Source organism: Syngnathoides biaculeatus, chromosome 11 (genome assembly GCF_019802595.1).
Source record: "Syngnathoides biaculeatus isolate LvHL_M chromosome 11, ASM1980259v1, whole genome shotgun sequence".
Taxonomy (NCBI): Eukaryota; Metazoa; Chordata; class Actinopteri; order Syngnathiformes; family Syngnathidae; genus Syngnathoides; species Syngnathoides biaculeatus.
In genome coordinates this window covers 22,835,104-22,855,477 of record NC_084650.1, presented here as the reverse complement: position 1 = coordinate 22,855,477, position 20,374 = coordinate 22,835,104, and the positions used below count along the sequence as shown (strand labels likewise).

The 20,374-nt window shown below is 40.3% G+C and overlaps 2 protein-coding genes across 5 annotated transcripts in view; one reads left to right on the top strand and one right to left on the bottom strand.

Annotated features, from left to right (window-relative positions):
• Window positions 1-20,374, top strand: part of ctnna1 (catenin (cadherin-associated protein), alpha 1) — a 63,635-nt gene that overhangs the window by 14,861 nt on the left and 28,400 nt on the right. For all 3 annotated transcript variants that reach the window (XM_061834530.1, XM_061834531.1, XM_061834532.1), the window contains exons 8-9: window positions 19,294-19,374; window positions 19,496-19,648. In XM_061834530.1, the coding sequence (XP_061690514.1) occupies window positions 19,294-19,374; window positions 19,496-19,648 (234 nt within the window). The remainder of the gene's footprint in view (window positions 1-19,293; window positions 19,375-19,495; window positions 19,649-20,374) is intronic.
• Window positions 9,549-17,560, bottom strand: lrrtm2 (leucine rich repeat transmembrane neuronal 2). 2 transcript variants are annotated; one of them, XM_061835869.1, is made up of 2 exons: window positions 14,109-17,560; window positions 9,549-13,438 (listed from the first exon to the last, which is right to left on the bottom strand). In XM_061835869.1, the coding sequence occupies exons 1-2, from the start codon at window positions 14,329-14,331 to the stop codon at window positions 11,799-11,801; spliced, it is 1,863 nt and encodes a 620-aa protein (XP_061691853.1). In that variant the 5' UTR covers window positions 14,332-17,560; the 3' UTR covers window positions 9,549-11,798. The 2 variants fall into 2 exon arrangements, with proteins under 2 accessions (XP_061691853.1, XP_061691855.1); XM_061835871.1 differs by having other exon boundaries at window positions 9,549-13,399.

Sequence of the window (20,374 nt, the reverse complement as noted above, 5' to 3'; positions counted from 1 at the left end):
AGTTTAAAAGTCAAAGAAAAAAAAGTCACCGCCGCAGACCAGCTCTGATAGCAAGCAGCTTTAATTTAACGATAGTCACTGTGTGGCGTTGGGGAGTGGCCCCTTGTAGAGCTTATACACCATGGGAGCAAAATGCTTTATCTCACTTCCCTCTATAGAAGCAAAGGTGCTGGAATTATGATTCGACACATTTTTCATGTAAACAATAAAATCCTACAGCATGTTAAAAGGTTTTTCTGGCTGTCTACATGACAGTGTTCCGTAAAATAAAATTCTATAATTTATCACACTTGGTGTGTTTGGTTTTGTAGATGTTTGTTCCTTGAAATCGTGTACATAATAAATTAGTGGTTATCTGTGACCAACTCACGCTCTAATGAAGAGAGGCAATGTTCTCTTAGCAATGCCACTTACTATATGACCACATTGTCATAACATTTTGGCATGTAATGTGTTGAGTGTAACTGTTTTTGCCACTTTTGGGAGGCTGTGTGTATGAGTGTAGCTTTCTGTATGTTGAGTTTTTTTTTTTTTTTTTTTTTTTTCTCCAATTGGTGTTTCTTGGTTGATTGGACATGTGTAAAGTTGCTAATTTATTGAAACCTTCAATGTACATTTGTATTTTGTACAGTAGTTTATAACCCTACATTGTCAGCCGTCTGCCATCTTTCGCAAAATGTTGTAATGCTTTCTGGTGTTTTCGTTATAGTTGGAACATTTAACACACAAACTTACCAAAACAAATGAAACATTTCACCTCCAGAAGACGTTTTGATTGGTCCAAGCATTCCGCTTTTTACTTTTGTCATTTTGATCTTTGTCTTGTTGCATCACTCCTCTTCCATTAACCTTCTTTACTTCTGCAAAATGTCTTGATAAACCGAATCCATTTTTCCATCAGCGATTAGCAATGCATCCAAACCCCTAGTCAACACAGCGGCCCCAAATTCGTATACACACACTCGCTGTACTTGAATTTTGATTAGGTTTTCACGTGGGCGTACTTTGCCTTTTTCTCTACACAGTAATTCTGTTCGTCTGAAGGTTTCCAAATGCAAAAGTGTGCGTAAAATTAATTGTGCAGCCATGCGGTGCATTCACGATTGCATCTGCCACACAATCGGTGTAGTTTTTTTCCATTCTGTGGGAGGAGTTTATAATGCAACTAGATTATCAAACCTAAAATGAATTAGGATGGATGATTTCTGCATCTTTAAGTAGCATGTCTGAAATGGAGGTGCAAATGAAAACGCAAAGTAGTGCCTGCGTAGCACAGCCAAAACGTCAGGTAGTAACGAGGATTCATCTGCTCTTGTTTACATTTTACAATAATGACAAAAATCATGACCTCGTCTAATTTAGTTAGACAATTTTGGATTTTGCAAATCCAGGCATGGGTAGTCTTGTAGCCAGTCAAAGGGAGTCATGACATAATACCCATCATAAAACACAAAAGACAAATGTATACGGCTTGAAAAATGACCGGATTGAATTTCTGTGGATTTGTGAAATTAACTTTGTACAAGTACCTGCCCACTTCGTGGATGCTACACACCTACGTCTCAGGAAAAATGGCTGTCTTGTGCAAAGCTTAAACTTTGAGTCATTTTCGAAACTTAGGAGTTGAAGAATAAATGTGACTGGCATTGGTTAATTGGTCCTCATGGGTCAAATTATTTTCTAATTCTATATTTTGCTCCCTTCAAAACTATATACAATACATGCAGGGTTAGCACGCGGCCCTAAAAGTCCCTAAAAAACCCTAAACCTTCGAAGGTGGATTTAGGGGCTCCTAAAAGTCCTTAAAATCCGCGAAAACCGGTCAAGCACCTAAAAAGGCCTTAAATTAAAAAAAAAATTACAGGGAGAACCTCTACCGCCAAAATTCTCCCCAAAAAATTAATTCATCTTTTATTTAAAAAAAAAAAAAAAATAAATAAATAATATAGAGATCCATCTGGCGTCCAAATCAGCCGGAAATTGTCAACGGAAGTCACCGTGTTGACAACTAGTCGCCATCTTGTCGATATTCCATTGTTTCCGTGAGTAGGCATTTCACTTCGTCTTCGTTACGACGTAGCGTAGTTCTTTCATCGATCCAATTTGTATCACGGGGAAGTTCATTTTTCAAGAAGCTTGGGTTGAAAGTAAGGAGTTTGGGAGCTGGGTTCGTCGAGATCCAAAAGATCGGCACATGTTTTACTGCCATCTGTGGAAGCAGAGTTACCAGCTTGAAAAGATGGGCGTCAAAGCGCTGGTGTCGCACCGGGAAAAACAGGACACACGCTGATTTGGCGAAGACTTTCATCTTCCGTTGGTATGAATCTGTTTCTAAAATATCAAGATAGTGAAGCATCAACTTCAGGCAGTGGTACTAGCAGTGCATGCGCACTAGGCATTGCAAAAAAACGCTTACTTTCATAACTGGTTTTAACCGAACAGCTGTAGCAAAAAAAACGGTATCATAGTGGTGTTTACATAATTCACCCGCGGGACCTCGAGTTGGGGTGCGGGGTTCCGCACAGACTGTTTTTGTTGTTGCTCTTCCGGAGTGACGAGTCCAAAGAGTTCCCCCCGTTATGAGAGTAGTGTTTTGATATCTGCCAATAAAAGAAGTTTACTCCCATACTTTGGAGCGTTTCCTCGATGCCATGTTTTTCTTTGATTTAACTGAATGTTCTTTTGAGTCCAACTTTACTCTAACAGCGAAACTTAAAAAAAGTGGAAATTATGTTGAAAAAAAATAGCGCAATGTGGAGTACCATAAGAAATGATTGGAAATTTTAACCGATTTTGATAATCCAATTACGGTTTCCATTTTAAAAAAACAAAACCCGGTTATAACCGGTTATTTGTAACCAGTTGCGATCCCTAATGCGCACCTACAGTTGTCCAGCCAGAAGTCAGGCTTTAAACGTAGTTCAATACACGAAGACGGACTCGTTAAAGGCAGAGATCGTGTGGACTTTAAAAGTGATCTGCAGCCATTACAGTTACAAATCTTGTGAAAATAATTCGAAAGTGTTTGCAGTCATGTTCCCAGACAGTGACATTGCTAAAAACTACCACTGTGGGGAAAGGAAGACTTCGTACCTGGCTACATTTGGCATCGCTGCCCACTTTTCATCTCTACTGCCTCAAAGCCAAAAAAGCCAGAATAGAGACTGACATATCAACGCTTATTGAGAAGGCTGACAGGCTGTGTGAGGAGGCAGAAGAAAAGAGGAGTCTTAGGTTTATCACCGAGGTCAATGGACTCAGAGGCAGAGCAAAGGACAAGAGAGCCACTTTGGCACCTCTGCAGCAGCAAATAGAGGAGGCACTGGGTAGGCTCATGGAGCTAGAGTAGGGGTACTGAAACAGACATCAGTAGAAAACATTTGTGTATATAGTTGCAATTGTAGTTAGAATCTGTTTTTCTCTATACTGTTATGTGAAGACGTTGACAATGGTCATATCAATGACAACTACCACAAGGGGCAACAGGTGATCACTGTCACAGGTACTGAGGTACTGGAACATTTGATGAACGGGTGATGGCACCATTGGGTGAGTCTTTATTCCTTACTCTTGATTTCCCACGATGGCCCTAAATTTTTTCCGTGTCACCCCTAAATTTTTCGTGTCAGCTCCTAAGAATGCCCCTAAAAAGCCCTTAAATTTTTTTGGTCAGACTGAGTATGAACCCTGTGTAACATGGAAGTATCATTAGAAAAAAAAGACAGCAATTTTAATGTTCCAATCCTTATTTTTGAGAGTTTTGGTACATGCATCTTTCAAAGGTCCATAGCAACCAGTAACTTGGGAAAAATATATTGACACCAAACTTTCAAGATCAGTTGAAAGACTACTGGAAAGTAGATTCCTGTAGCAATTCCAGCCCTCTCAGGGATTTTAACCCTTTAACAACTGAGGAACTTTGACCTTTCATAGATGAAATAGGCCCTGGTTAGTGGTTCAGCCCCAAATGAAAATGAACTTTGCAAAGCCCACTAAATTTATAATCTCCTTAGCCACCATCATCATCATCAGTCTATGAACCAATAGTCCCCCACCTTCTAATGTGATCATGTAGCAGCGCAAGGCAAGTGTAGTGATCATCTCGTCATCTCATTCAATGGATCGGTCACCTCCTTGGGAGGTTTTTCACTCTTTCAAGGCCATAATGAATTGCTGCCAGCAGTTTCGAATCATCCAACACTTGGCAGTTAAAATCTTCTAAATATAATCAATGCCATTTGTTAAAAAACATATTACATGATGGGTGTCCCAATTTTTTCCCCCTTTTTTTACAAGGCCACACACAGAAAAAACTAAGGATGAAAATGTCACTTTGAACTTCTTCCCCTGTAATTTATTAAACATTAAAATTACACGAACACTTTTCTACCATGCAGCAATACTGATGACGCAGAACATGTAACGTATTTTTAATCACCACATAGAAATTTAATCTATGGAGCAAATGCACAGGTTTTAATTCTGGGAAAACTAACTACATTTTTAGTTTAACTCTCCCTCAAACTCTTAATTTGTAAAACTCAGTAAGAATTTTTGCAATCCATTTGATAATCTCGGTGTATTTTTCTTTGCTTTTTACTTATATGGTGTAAATTGGTCAGTTCGCACAGGAATTTTATGGACCTTCCGCTGTCCACATACCTTGTGCTGTTGGTCTGATTTGCCATGATGCCTCATATATTTAATTTCATGATCAAGTACTAATTCCCCTTAATTATACAGTGTATTTCTTGCTGTGCATTCTATCAATTTATGATGTTTTGTTTATTCTTGTTTATTAATTTGTATATTTTTCTCTATCGATGTTTCATTGCCAAATTACATCACCTGACTGCCATCTGGAGACTCCCTTTGGCTCTACCGTTTAGTTTTTTAGACTCTGGCCCTTCGGGTTCTATGATGACTTAAAGTTCTCATTACATGTCACTTTCTGTGTTCTACTAGGCCAATAATACTAGCCTTTTGAAACAAGGCATTTATGAACATTTGAATCTTGGATTTAACAAAAAGGTGACAATGGTCAATGTTCCATTTAGTACTTGCGGTTTCCACCCCAAAATGGACTGTGGGCTAGCAGTTTAGGCACTTGGATAGTACAATGTGCTGGCATACCTGTTCTTAGGCACTTGGATAGTACTATGTGCTGCCATACCTGTTCTTTTGGTTTTCTTGATGCCGACACATGGAATCCACTGACGACTTTGACCTCCCTAGCTTAGCATCGGCATGTAGCTACCTATTCATATGTGTTCTGTAGCAGCAGCAGTTTACTTATTTTATTTATTTTAATGGGATTATACAGTAGTTGCACCTCCTCAATTCATTTTTTCTTACCTCCGCAGCAACTGTTATTAAAACGCACACTTTCGACAGACTAAAATAAAAAAAACAAGGCCCAAGACGAATGCTGTTAGTAAAAATCAAATAATCATAATACACGCACGCATTTCAAATCCAAATTATCTTGGAAAATCTCCATTATTAAAAGACATTAAGATGAAAGAAAAGATGATTGCATTGGACATTTCAAGAAAGGTTTGATTTACAGTGACACTGATGCCATTAAGATAACAAATTTGTTCATTTGTTTGACTTTTATGTAGTGGCAACACACAGCTTGAAGTTTACATCTGTTTTGAAGAATTATCCTATCTGCTGCACTGGTTCTTGTGATATTTGCTACCATAGCAAATAGACTTGTCTGAAGTTTTGCCAGCGACTCAAGTCAAACGGCTTGTATTACAAAACTTTGAAATTCGCTCACTCGTAAGTTGAGGCATCATTATAAATTGTTTTGGTTTATGATTACTGTTTGTTCCGTTGTTATGACCAATTAAAGCAGGAAATTGGTAATTCCTTGTTCTTTGTTGTGCAACTGTATACACAGAAACACATGATGACAATCATGAAATAAGCACTGCTTAGCTGATGCTACTATGGCCTTCAGAGGAGAGACTCATTGTACTGTGAGTGCACCAAGACATTGCTGCGAGCAGTTGGATGAACCACTATCCCTGTCAGTAGCACCCTTCCAATAATACTTTATATAATTAGATGAATCTTTTGCACATCATTCCCTGGGGGCCCTAACAGTTCACTAGTTCCCTTCCGTCCATCTTTTTTGCATGTTTTTAATTGATTTATTGGACAAATCGCATTAATTACTGTATACTCATGTAGATGGCAGGTCATTGAAAACAAAAAACAAACGAGTGGATTAATGTGACATTTAAATTGCAGACCATGTATGTATTGCACATATAAGCAGGTAGTTCCATGATAGAAATATGACTATAAATCGTATAATCTTGCATTTTGAAATAGTTCCACTGTCACTCAACACTCACAATTAGCCAAAAACTATCCCGCAAACAAATTAGGTACTACTAATCACTATCTTGCTAAGGACTTTCCAATTGCATTGACTTTTTTTTTGTCGCAAGTGTCCTCATCTTGGACCTATATCATTTCATACGCAACCTATAAACACATTTGCTACTCAAATGCATTTTACTAAACACTGTTGAATGTGGTATGGGTCAAGGAAAGAGACCTTTTTGGCAGGGTTACAAAACGGCAAAATCCAGAGAATCGTAGACGTCAGTGGACATGAACTGCCACTGACAAAACAGTGGTTGTCTTGACAACTCTGTGCCCCCCCTGCGTGTCTTTCTACTGTAGTTATGCCAACATCAAATGGTGTTGAAAGAAGTTGTCAACATATAGAGATCATTGTGATCGTATGGTTATACTTGTTGATTTTGGGATCAACTATCTAGATGGAGCTATCAAGATTATGCAGTTATTTTAATGGTCCTATGGTCCCCAACATCATAGTTCATTAAATGAATGTCCTTGTGTACAAATAGAGGTTCACAAAGACATTGGATCCACGCCTTCCAGTACCAAAGGTCCCAGTATACAAAAATAGGTTCACAGACAATGGTCTTTGGAAGCAAAGTTGTCTGTCCCAGTCTAATGCGTCAATCCTGATACCATATTTATCAAATGTTAGTAATGTTGTCTATCTTTATTGTGTAGGGACAGTCTATTCTTTTGTTTCAGTCCATCCATTTTGGATATTCTTGAAGTCCTGTGGAAACTATAAATTTTACACTTTTCCAGAAATAAAAAAGAAAAATCACATTCATGCATTGTCAAAATGAACAAGCCATTTTTAACACTTTATATTTGTTATAAAATACATATCCTTTGGAGTCAGACCAATACTATTGATTGGTCAAAACATATTAAATTGACTAAATATGGACAGAGAAGTTTTGGGCCAACACCAGCGTTCTAATCTTTGTTTGGTGTAGACCTTAAACCGTACTAGCTAATAAATCACTCTTTGGTAAAAATGTCTTTAGGTTTAAATTTGGGCAATAAGTGGGAGTAGGCCCTGGCAGACATACAGTCCCCTCCAACGGTATCTGAATGGCAAGCTCAATTCTTTAGCTTTTGTTATTAACTGAAGACATTTAGGTTTCAGATCAAAAGATGAATATAAGACTAAAGTTCATAAAACCAGCTCTTATTTCGTGGTATTTACGTCTAGATCTGTTACATAACTCTGGACCGAGCACCTTCAAGTGTTGGAACTTGTCACTGATAGGTGTTTCTAGTTGCTCAGGTGTTAATTGATCGCATAAACATTTCACCTGCAAAAACTGCATTGCCTTTTAAGCAAAAATAAACTCCAGAAAGATATCTATGTAAGAAAAGTAAATCATTTTGAAGCTGAGAAAAGAGGGAAATACAATAAGAGGTATTACACAAACACTGGGCATAGCTGTACCACAAGATGCAAACAACTCATCAGCAAAACGAATCAGAACGCTAGTTTTGAAAAGTAATACAGAGATGAGCCTCAAACGTTTTGGAACAAAGTTTTGTGGATTGATGTAGCCAAAATTAACCACTCCAAAGTGATGCAAAGGCCAAAGTACGGAGAAACACAGAATCTGCATATGATTTTATATATTAAAAAAAAAAAAAAAAAAAACACACAAGCTGTGAACCATGATGAAAACAATGCCATGGCTTGAGCATGCTCATGGTTTGGGCTTACATGGTTGCTTCTGGAAAGAGCTCAGTACTCTTTATTAAAGATGTAAATCATGATGGTAGCAGAATGAATTCTGATGTCTGCAGGACTATTTTGTCTGGCAATTTATAGAAAAATGCATCAATTTGGAGTAGCTTCATCATACAACAAGACAATGACCCAAAACACTGCTAACAAAACAACTGGATTCACCGGGGCGGGGGGGGGGGGACTAAGACTGGGAAAGTCAATCACCGGACCTTAACCCAATAAAGCATGCATTTTTACCCTCCTGAAGAGGAGACTGAAAAGAGAAAGCAAGCAAACAAGGACTAACAGGCTACAGTAAAGACCTGCCTGGCAAAGTGTTTTAAAGGAAAAAAGGTAGTAACAAGTCAATGGGTCGCAGGCTTGATGCAATTATTGCAACTAAGGGTTATGCCACCAAATATTAGATGTTATTCACTATTTTCCAATACATTTGTTCACAAGAAAAGTGGGTGGCATCGGACATAAGCTGCTCTCTCCTGAGTTGTTAAACAGATCTAAATGTAAATACCATTAAATATAACTTGGTATTCTGAACATCTCTCTTATTCATTTCTTTTTTTTCTTTGTTTTTTAATCTGAAAACCAAATGTCTTCAGCGTACAGCAAAGGAATTACCATTGCCATTCCAATACATTTGGGGGGAACTGTTTGGCCATTGGTGGCAATTACTCATTGTGATACATTTCTTGTGAATCACAGTGATCAGATGTGCATTTCCTCGATCAAGCATGGTGGAAGTGTGACAACAGCCAATCAGAATAGTCCTTCTCCTGCAAGGTGTGAGCATAAACAAACTGTGCCTCCTCGGCTCTCTCCCCCTAGCCCTCATCAACATGAAATGGACAGTCTCTTGTTGAACTTAGCACTCTTTACATGTGTCCTCCACTCCTCCGACCTGGCGATAGAGCTGCTTGCTCGGGACGCAGAGTTGCCAACATTGGTTGTCTGGCGGTCTTCTAAAGCGATGGATGTGGAGCAATGCTATTAAGTAGCCGATGTGCAATGTATGTCGCTGTGCCACACTGTGTTCATTCATTTGAAGAAGTACCACCCAAGTGATTATGTAGAAAGCATATAAATGTGAGCGAAGTCATCACAGCCTTTCACTCACTGCTGCCAGCACAGATAGCATTAGAAGAAGTATGCTTGTGATGAGGCCACCAGAAAGCAGCAATCAGTTATCATCATAATTCAGGTGATTTGTAAAATAATTTAATAAATAGGCACATTTGAAAGTAACAATATTGACAGGGTATGTAGGTAGCATCATAACTGGAGGATTATGTTTACAAGGTTTACAAGGCGTTGTCTTAATCCCCCCCCCCATCATTTCATCTTTTATACCTCCAAAACTACTCTACCTTAAACTAGTCATGTTATATTTTTCTGCATTTCAGTATCGTCTTGTTTCATTTAAATTTGTCTTAATCACTTAGTATGTCAATATAATGTAACAAATTTTATTTACCATGAACCTTGTCAATTAAATGTTTACACTCTAGCTGCTTTAGTGTTCTGTACAGATGTCCCAAAACTGCCTGGTAATGTTACAGTAAAGTACATTTTAAATATTAATCAAGTACACTGTAATTTAAATCATTTTATTTAAAAATATACTGTGTATTTGGAGGATATTTTTATGATGGCACATTTTCTGCACTATACAGATAATGAAATTGTACATTAACAATACAAAATATGCAAAGCATTCATTTTGCACAAAACTGCTGGGTGAGAGAGGAAGGGATCTTTTTCCTTTTTTTCCCCCTTTATTTTTTTTGAGGCATGTTAGGGAGCTAGAGGATGTGAAGAGGAAACAAACATTTTACAAAGAGCCAAAGTGCAGAGCGACGCATAATTCTACAAATACTGTGGCTTTTTCGTCACATGGTACAACCATAGTTTTCAACAGTGAAATGTCAAAAAGTTGATCAAACTTGATTGGAATGCATTATATTTCCTTGGTTTTGCTGTACCATAAATGAATGTCTGTGTCCCCTGAAAAGCACTTTTAAACATGCAAGACAGATAAGAGGGGTGTTGTAATAGCAGTGCGAAGCTGAAGGAACTCAAAAATAGAAAGACCTTTTTTTTTTTCATTTAAATTAAACAATTTTGTGTATAAAACACTCAAAATTTTATGTATACATCTCATGACAATATGCTGTCACACTGACACAAACATTTATTGGACTATCCCCCCCCCACACAATTTAAAAAAAAAAAAAAAAATTGACGGGCACAGCCACAAATGACACTGCTTGGCTGTCTCCAGTGTAAGTTGAAGTGGTTTTGGGTGTTGTCTTTTAATTAAACATTTTATCAACATTTTCAGAGTTTTAAACATTGCACAGATGACAAATTTTTGTGACAATTATACTTTTCATTGTAATTAAATAACTTGACACATTTGTCCACGTATTTTAAAGGGTCATAAAGATGCACATTAGTTTAAATAAACAAATACTTAACCCCTAGTTGCACCTTTCATCCTTGACATCATATTCTCTGTAATGCTCTTTTTCACCCTGCCCCCCACCACCAAATTGAGCACACAGTGTGGAGCTGCAGCAGAAGCTTTAGTCTGATGCTAATGCACATCCTCTTCTTCCTGCATACAAATATGTTCTGACCCAGGCTTGCTGTTTCCTTATCACTTGATCTTCATTTGTTTTCAGGGTATTGACAACAGTTTAGGTTGTCACATCCGGTAATTGTCATTGTATAGAAGTTTGCAAATTATTTGCAACTAGAAACTACATTAAAAAAAATCAGTTATGCTGTTTTTTGTGAGAGTGTTTAAGTCTAATAAAAACTTTATTTGTCTGAACAACCAAATGTTGCCAGATCACTGGTGTGGGTGACAGGATATTTGATTCTTTTGCCTTGCCTTAATTGGTTTAATCTTCGGGGTGTCAGTCCTGATTAGTGTTAGCTGTAAAGAGCCTTGGGTACTCAGAAAGTTTAGTTTTTTTTTTTTCCCCTCGACTTTTTTTTTTTTTTTTTTTTTTTACCCTATTTGTCATTGGGTATTTTTGAAAATGTGAATGTATTTTTTGTATATTAAAATAAAAATGACACTTGTATTTTTACATCAATGGCATGAATAAAACTATCTTTAGTTGGTGGTGTACATCGGCGTTACAAGCATGAAAGACTTGTCAGCTATTTTCCCCTCAGGAATAGTGATTTGTAATCTCTGAATGGAAAGGTTTCCTTTCAGAAAAGTACATTTATCCACTTTATAGTTTTGTTGGCTTGTTTAGTGTTGTGTGGGTAAGAAGTGAATTCAAGTATTTTTAAAAGGACGATGCAATGGTTTCACATAATGTTTGTTGAGGGTCATTTGACTAAATATATGCTATGTGCTGAGGAATATTGACATATGGTGGAGACAAATCTCACAGTTGACACTTTTTAAAATGATTGCCCCTGCCTTGTATGAACAGTTTCCATTTATAGAAAAATAAATGTCTATCTCTACATCTCTCTAATACCATCACATCAGTTATTGGGCAAATAACCATTTATCATCTTTTTTTTAAATCCCAGAAAGTAGAAATTTTTTAATTTTATTTTATTTATTTTTTTTTTATTTACATGAACTTCAAAACAAATTCAAAAAGCAAACCCTGTATTATCAAATGGCAAAACATATGCCCTAGCAATAAATAAAAGTTCATACTTCACACTCTTTGTAAGGCAGTTGCTGACACTTGCACTGCCCATAGCCATTAATGATTACAAGTGCTCCTTCTTCGTGACTGGGCTCATACTCATTATAGGGCACCTGTGTAGCTAGATCTGCCATAGGCTGCCGCTGCTGGGCCCTCATCTGTCGGCGGTTCTGAATAGCGGAACAGTGGCGTATCCGGCGCAGTGTAGGGGGGCAACACTTCCGTGAGATATATACAGCAAAAATGATGAAAAAAAATGAAAACAGAAGAGCCATTGTCCCCATGATAACCCGATGAGTCATAACGGTATTGTCCATGATGGAAAAGTCATCTGTTACAGCTGTCTCTTCAAATGCAGTAATGGTTGCTTGTGAAATGATGGGCGTTTGTTTTGTGGTTATTGTGGTTGTGAGTGTGGTAAAGCTCCCCAAATCCTCTCCATAGTCCTGCGTAGGGGTTGGCTGCATAATTCCAAAAAATGAACTTGTCATCTCTATAGTGGTGGTAGCGTCTGTGGTTGTACTAGTTGTCTGAACAACTGGTGCTGAAAAATTCTGGCAAAGTTGGAATCCATACACAGCATCAAGAATTTCCTCACCTTGGGCATATTCAGGGCTATGGCAGAGAATGGAATGTTCCCACCTTCCATTGAAGGTGCTTAGCCAAGTGGCTAGAAAGCAAATCCTTTTTGTACATTCCCAAAGGTTGCTAGACAATCCAATAGTACTTAGAGACTGCCACATATCCATGACTTGGGCATCCAGACTGCTTAATTTGTTGTTATCCAACAACAAAATCTTGAGATTTGGTAGCGTTTGAAAGACATCGGGTGTCAAGCCACGGATTTCATTTCCTGTAAGATCCAACTTCTCTAAAGTGGTCCATGTCCACTCCATGCCGCATGTTATGTTGCTGATCTTATTCCACTGCAGATAAAGAAATTGGAGCCCCACAAGGCGGGGAAAATGGGCCAAATTGATCTTTGTCAACTGGTTGTGCTCCAAGTGGAGCTCTTTGAGTTTGATGAGGCCAGCAAAACCATTTCGGGCTAGACTCCGTAGACGGTTGCTGCTCAGACCAAGGTATTCCAGGCTACGGCAGTCCCAGAATGCACGAACAGGTGTGGTACGGAGTAAATTGGAACGTAGGTGGAGTATTTGTAGCTTTCTTAATCCATGAAACAGTTCTGGTTCCAGTGCAGTCATCTGATTGAAGGACAGGTCCAAAATCTGCAGATTAATGAGGTGGATAAAGGTTGTATTGGGCAACTTGGTGATACGATTGGAGCTCAGATTAAGGTCCTTCAGTTTATAGAGCCCTTGGAAGGCATCTTCTTGAACCGTAGTAATCTGGTTGTGGTCTAGGTGTAACCAGGTGAGCTGACTGAAGCCATAGAATTGATCAGGGCTGAGTTCAGTGATGCTGTTGTGCCGAAGTGAAAGCCCCAGGGCCCCTTTGTCCACACCATCTGGGGGTGCCTGAAGTCCTTGGGTGTCGCAGTAGAACTGCAAGTCCTCACAGCGGCATTTTTGAGGGCAAGTTGTGCATGATGCAGAAGGGAGCAGGCACACGAGCATGCTGATCATATACACACAAAGAGCCGCTGGTGCAGGTCCCACCAACGGCCACCTTGAATGAAAACCTGAGTGGATTTGAAGATAAGAAAATGAGCATGGGAGATGCAGGGGAGGGTGGAAGCTAATGTTGAGAATTGAGCAGCTTTACTGATTTTTTTTTTTTTTTTTTTTTTTTTTTCTCTATCCTCATTATGGCTTTCTAAACAGTTTTACTTTCATTTCCACTTTTTGTGGCATGGTAGATTTTTACAATTGTGACTTCACGTATGATTTCATAAAGCTATTTCATGTTGACTACAAATTTAGAACACCTTAGATTAAATGCAGTAATAAGCAACAACCCCTGCAGTTCCCCTTTCATAATCTTGTTTGAAAGGCTGTTACTAATGCTGTTTTCCAACCCTATTAGTCAATGTTATCAGCATCATTTATCATAACCAAGTAAAAGTGCCAGAAAAAATACAGAATATTTATTGAATTAGATCAATTTCATATAACTCATTTTAGAACATCCGAGTTCAAGATTAACTGCTAACATTGCTTCATGACGGTAACACATCCTATTGTGCAGTTACAATATGTGGTTGTTTATAACAATACAGAGAGTCTGTGTGCGCGCGTACGTGTGTGCTTGGACAAGGAAAGAGTAGATAAATTCTCTAAGAGGTTTCATCAGTTCTTTGCTTTTGTAGCTCTGTGCCTTCCCCAACCTTTCATATAAAGAGGCAAACTTACCCATTCTTTTGTGCACATCGGAAGCAGAATTCAACTGTCCTTTGCCGCAGACTTCCTGAGCAACCACATGGAAGAAAAATTTAAACGGTAAGAACCTGCTTGGAATAGCACGAAATGAACCAGCCGCTTTTGAAATGAAGCAATACTCAGCCCACGCAAAGGAGAGAGAATATACATTTCCATGTCCCAGGATCTTTATTCCAGTTTTTCTTTGCTGTCCCATAAAATCCAGGAAACGTTCAAGTTGTCTTCTTTATCCAACAAGTCCTTGACGTAAAGCTGTTTTTTTTTTTTTTTTTTTCCCCAATGTTGCACATTTGCAATTGGTGCAATTCTGGGTAAGGTTCTCCTCCTTTTTCTTTTGACCTTTTTTTCCCCCCTTTCCACTGCAATAATGTTAGATCAGCCGGTTACTTCAACATCAAGCCTTTTCCCTTTCATAGCTCTTCGTCGTCACACCTAACTTGTTGATGGCATCCAAAGGTTCTGCTTTTGACGCCGGTTAACTCCCAACATTGTCTCAGCAGAGCCTTCATCTGCTTGCTGAGATCCGAGAAGAGGGAAAAAAAATCCGAGCAGTGAGCCAGGGATGTTATTCTGTGCTTTTTGTTGCAGCCACTCACTGCTACAGAATGGTGGCAGCCTGGCGTCGACCATCACTACTCTTTCTCTCTCTCTTTCTCTCCCACTCACACAACCGCCTTCTTGCTTGCTCTATTGGGCTCTCTCACTTGCTCTGTCTCACTCAGTCACTTGCTCTCTGCCTCATACCACTACTTTTGTACTTCCAGTCCTCTCTTGCACCCCCACTATCTGTCACGATCGCAATATTGAACTTTTCAACATGTTGATGCGTGCTATTAAAATTCACCACACCTTTTAATCCAAGCTTCGTTTTGTCTGTAATCTATAAATTTTTAAAAAATGTGGTTTTTATACTGGATTTAAAGAGGGGAAAAAACATTTTTTTTCAAACACCACAGAGCATGCCAATTTTGAATAAAACAAATCACTATGTATGTGAGATAAGGCTTTAAAAAAAAAAAAGATGTCTGCCCTTGAGCTGCTGGTCTTTGTGGGCATATTCACTGAAGCCAACCCATGAGTCAATCAAATATGTTCACCCTTACGGTATGTGCTCATGTCTAGTCAGCTTCTTACTGAAAAACGTGTCGCGACATTAAATAGTTGGCTTTTCCATGTCTTTTATGTGGGAGGGGACTCACACACAAGCTGACTGAGCGAGGCATTGACCCCTGCTGCGGTTTAACAAGACCATTAGCTTGCCAACTATTAACTTTCCCTTAAGTGTCTCATGCATTTACGTTTGATGTATGGAGAAAGGCTGTGGAGTACTGGATGGATCCAATGCCAATCTGCTGGTCCACAAGCTCACTAGTAACTAATAAGTACTTGTGTACCCATTAGTAGCAGGTAACTTTACAGTCGAACTCTCCAACTCGCTGTTGGCTTTGTGCGTGAGCCATGCGTGGATCATTTTTAGTTTAAAAAGGCTTACTTTAACCAGGATCCATTGCCATACCATAGCCATAGGTAGGTTGTTTTTGCGCCACTCAGCTAGCTGGTTGAGCTCTCGTCATTGCTGTCGATCTCTAGTGATTGGTCCTTTCCAGTTCTGGTTGTGAAGCTTCCATGAACATTTGTGCAGCTTCCTGGAAGATATACCATATATGGATCCGGGGTGCTCAATGTGTTGCTCGCAATTAACCAGTCGATCGCAGAGGCAGTTTTGGTCGATGGCGTGACGGCGTGCCAAGAGAAAAAAAAAAAAAAAGACGTCAGCCTATCATCTATCTCGTTGCTTGATTCAGGTGTAGCAGATACGTCAATTGCACACACATAAAGATGCGTTCGAACAAGTTGACTTCCTCTTTACAGTGTCTTGCTTTCTCCGGCAGCCACCATATCAATAGATTGCAAGAGGCTGGGTGTTTTAAAAGTAGATCTTGGAGTTTAAAAAAAAAAAAAAAAAAGTCGAGATCATCTTTAAAATCTCTTCGACATGCACTATTTACCATGTCACCACTTTGTCACTTAAATTCCCTTTAATACTCAGCACTGTGAACTGTACTCTTGTTCCATTAACACCTATTCTTTCACACAGAAAAAAAAAAAACTGTGATAACTTATTTAAAACGTGTAAGATCCACCCTATCTTCACTCCTTGCTCACCATTCATACCACCACCCAACACACTGTTCCAGAAGTTTCATTAACCCCTTGCCCCATTTTAACCATTTTTTTAAATTTTTGTCCCAAAAGACTGGAACATCTTGGATGAATAATCTAGGCACTTGAATTAAATCTTGACTTTAAAATAGTATGCACAATTTCTATCTGTCAATTTATAGCACCTACAATAACGAGTGGATCTGTTACCCATTTCAGTCTTGTGTAATGTACAGATCTTTAAATTCGAGCAGCAGCAAAGGTGGTGAGCTGTACCTCGTCGTGCCACCCACACGCCCAGTTTCCATAAAACTTGAAGTCTGAATAAAACCATTGCATGGAGGTAGTCTCACAAAATAATTTAAATAAGCTTCCATTCATCTTTTTTTTTTTTTTTTTTACACCGTTTTTCCGAGTCGGGTCGCGGGGGAAGTACCTTCAGCGGGGATACCCAGACTTCCCTTCCCCAGCCACTTCTTCCAACTCTTTCGGCGGGATCCTGAGGCATTCCCAAGCCAGCAGAGAGACATAGTCTCTCCAGTGTGTCCCTGGTCCTCCTCAGGGTGTCTTTCTGGTGGGACATGCCTGGGACACCTCACCAGGGAAGGGTCCAGGAGACATCCCGATCAGATGCTCCAGCCACCTCATCTGGATCCTCTCAACGCAGAGGAGTCACGGCTCAACACTGAGCCCCTCCTGAATGACTGACCTTCTCACCCTATCTCTAAGAGAGCGGCCGGACTCTCTGCGAAGAAAACTCATTTCGGGCGCTTCTATCCGAGAGCTTGTTCTTTTGGTGACGCCCCACAGCTCATGCACATAGGTGAGGTTGGGAACGTAGATCAACTGGTAAATTGAGAGCTTCACCTTTTGTTTGAGCTCACTCTTTACCACAATGGACCAATAGAAAAGTCCGCATCACTGCAGACGCTGCACCAATCAGTCTGTCGATCTCCTGCTCCATTCCTCTCTCACTTGTGAACAAGACCCCTAGATACTTGAACTCCTCTACTTGGAACGATCTCATCCCGACCTGGAGAGGGCACACCACCCTTTTTCGACTGAGGACCAGTCGCTTAACACTCGGAACTGTGAATCGCTCCAATGAGAGCTGGAGATCACTGTTTGATGAAGCCAACAGAACCACATCATCTGCAAAGAGCAGAGATGCGAGGCTGAGGCCACCAAACCGGACACCCTCTACGCCTCGGGTGCGCCTAGAAATTCTGTTAATACAAATTTTGAACAAAATCGGTGACAAAGGGCAGCCTTGGTGGAGTCCACCGGAAATGAGTCTGACTTATTGCTTAATGCAGACCAAACTCTGACAGCGGTCGTACAGGGACCAAATAACTCGTATTAGGGGGTTTGGTACCCCATACCCCCCCCCCCCATAGGACTCCTCGAGGGACACGGTCGAAAGCCTTCTCCAAGTCCACAAAACACGTTGACTGGTTGGGCGAAATCCCATGCAACCTTGAGTATCCTGCCGAGGGTGTAGAGCTGGTCCACTGTTTCATGGCCAGGATGAAAACCACATTGCTCCTCCTGAATTAGAGACTTGACTTCCCGACAGACCCTCCTCTCCAGTAGCCCCTGAGTAGACCTTACCAGGGAGGCTGAGGATGGGATCCCTCTATAGTTGGAACACACACTCCGGTCACCCTTCTTGAAAAGGGGGACCACTACCCCAGCCTGCCAATCCTGAGGCACTGTCCCCGCTGCCCACTCGATGTTGCAGAAGTGTGTCAACCAGGACAGCTCCACATCCAAAGCCTTTACGAAATCTGGGCAAATGTCATCCACCCCTGGGGCCCTGCCACCAAGGAGCTTTTTAACCACCTCGGTGACCTCAACCAATAGGAGATAGAAAAGCCTGCATGAGAGCACACAGACTCACCTTCCTCGTGGGAAGGCGTGTTGGTGGAATTGAGGTCTTTGAAGTATTCTTCCCACTGACTCACAACATCCTCAGTTGAGGTCAGCAGCGCCCCCTCCCCTCTATACATAGTGACTGTGCATACTTCCCCCTCCTGAGACCCGGGACCGTGGACCAGAATTTCCTCGAAGCTGTCCAGAAGTCATTCTCCATGGCCTCACTGAACTCCTCCCTTGCTCAGGTTTTTGCCTCAGCGACCATTCCACTTGGCCAGCCGGTAGCTATCAGCTGCCTCGGGAGTCCCACAGGCCAGAAATGCCCGATAGGACTTCTTCTTCAGTTTGACAGCATCCCTCACTGTTAGTGTCCACCAACGTGTTTGAGGGTTGCCGCCACGACAGGCACTGACCACCTTACGGCCAAAGGTCCAGTCGGCTGCTGCAGCAAAGGAGGCGTGGAACATCGTCCACTCGTACTCAATGTCCTCCGCCTCCTCCGGTACCTGACCAAAGTTCTTTCGGAGGTGGGAGTTGAAATTCCTTATGACTGGAATCTGCCAGCCGTTCCCAGCAGGTGGTGATCAGTTGACGGCTCCGCCCCTCTCTTCACCAGAGTGTCCAAGACATGCGGTCGCAAGTCCGATGACACGACACAAAGTCGATCATCGAACTGCGACCTAGGGTGTCCTGGTGCCAGGTGGACATGTGAACACCTTTTATGCCTGAACATTGTGTTTATGGACAATCCGTGATGAGCACAGAAGTCCAGCAATAGAACACCACTCGAGTTCTGATCGGGAAGGACGTTCTTCCCAATCACGCCCATCCAGGTCTCACTGTCATTGTCCACATGGGCATTGAGTTTCCTCAGTAGAATGATGGATTTGCCAGAGGAGGGCGCTCTCCAGCACTATGGTTCTGTAGCATAGTGTATACAATGAATACATTTGCCATCAGTGGTCTTGAAAAGGCGTTGTTTTTTGCTGTATCACCATTACCTTTTGCGGCATATAAAAGATAATGTTTCTGAGGTCTGTCAGAAAATTCAACTTAATTGGGGCTTATCTCACTAAAGAGTCATTACAATGCTACCAATTCTCCCATGTTTTCTTTCCAGGCTGGCAGAAAGGACCGAAGTGATGCGCTGAACACAGCCATTGACAGAATGACAAAGAAAACCAGAGACCTCCGCAGGCAGGTATAGATTGTTTTATTTCTATAGGTACAACAATTAATGTATATAAGTGAATGATAGTCATGACATATATACACTTTGAAAAGTTGAAACATTGCCATTTTTTGTATTTCTCACCCCATAGCTACGCAAAGCTGTAATGGACCATGTGTCTGACTCATTTTTGGAAACCAATGTACCACTTCTGGTTTTGATTGAAGCTGCAAAGAATGGCAATGAGAAAGAAGTCAAGGAATATGCACAAGTGTTCCGTGAGCATGCCAACAAGCTGATTGAGGTATTGTACAATGTTGACTGTGTTCTTTGACTAAACTCACTGCAACCTAAACATTTGATTTTATATTTTACCTATTTTACTTGACCTACTAGAATCATTGGACTTACTAAAGGTCTGCTTTCCAAGTTCTCTAAATGTTACTGTGATGACTTGGTTATACTGTAATGCAGTGTTGGGGAGATTACCATACTTTATAAATATTTGTTTACAATTACAAGTTACCTTATTGAAAGTGAAACAGTAGTGAAACTTTAATTTCTCAAAGTAATTACAAATACTACATTTTGAATACTTCTTAACTTTGAATTAATGCTCAACTGTTAACCATTTCCACATTTTAAGACATTTTCAAACCTTTCAACCTTAAGACTGCACAAAGATATGTTAAGACTAGGCTTTACAGAATCTGGATTTTTGGGGTAGATCACCCATCAGCAGGTTTAAAAAAAACAGTACTGATCTCTGAGATGAGCAGATGTGAGCAAAATCTATGAACAACACTTGTTCATGTATTGTGTACTGTATCCTAAGTATATATGTTCAAAATTAATCTACAGGATTTTAGATTTAAAGCCCGGGTGTCATCCCTGTAAACATTCTAAAATAGATATTGTCATGAAAAATACTTATAACAGTATTCACTTCGTCTATACGGGGGAAGAAAAAAAGTGAGCGGAGAGCGCGCCATCCATACACAAAGTTGCGCAATTGAGTGTCCCTCGACAT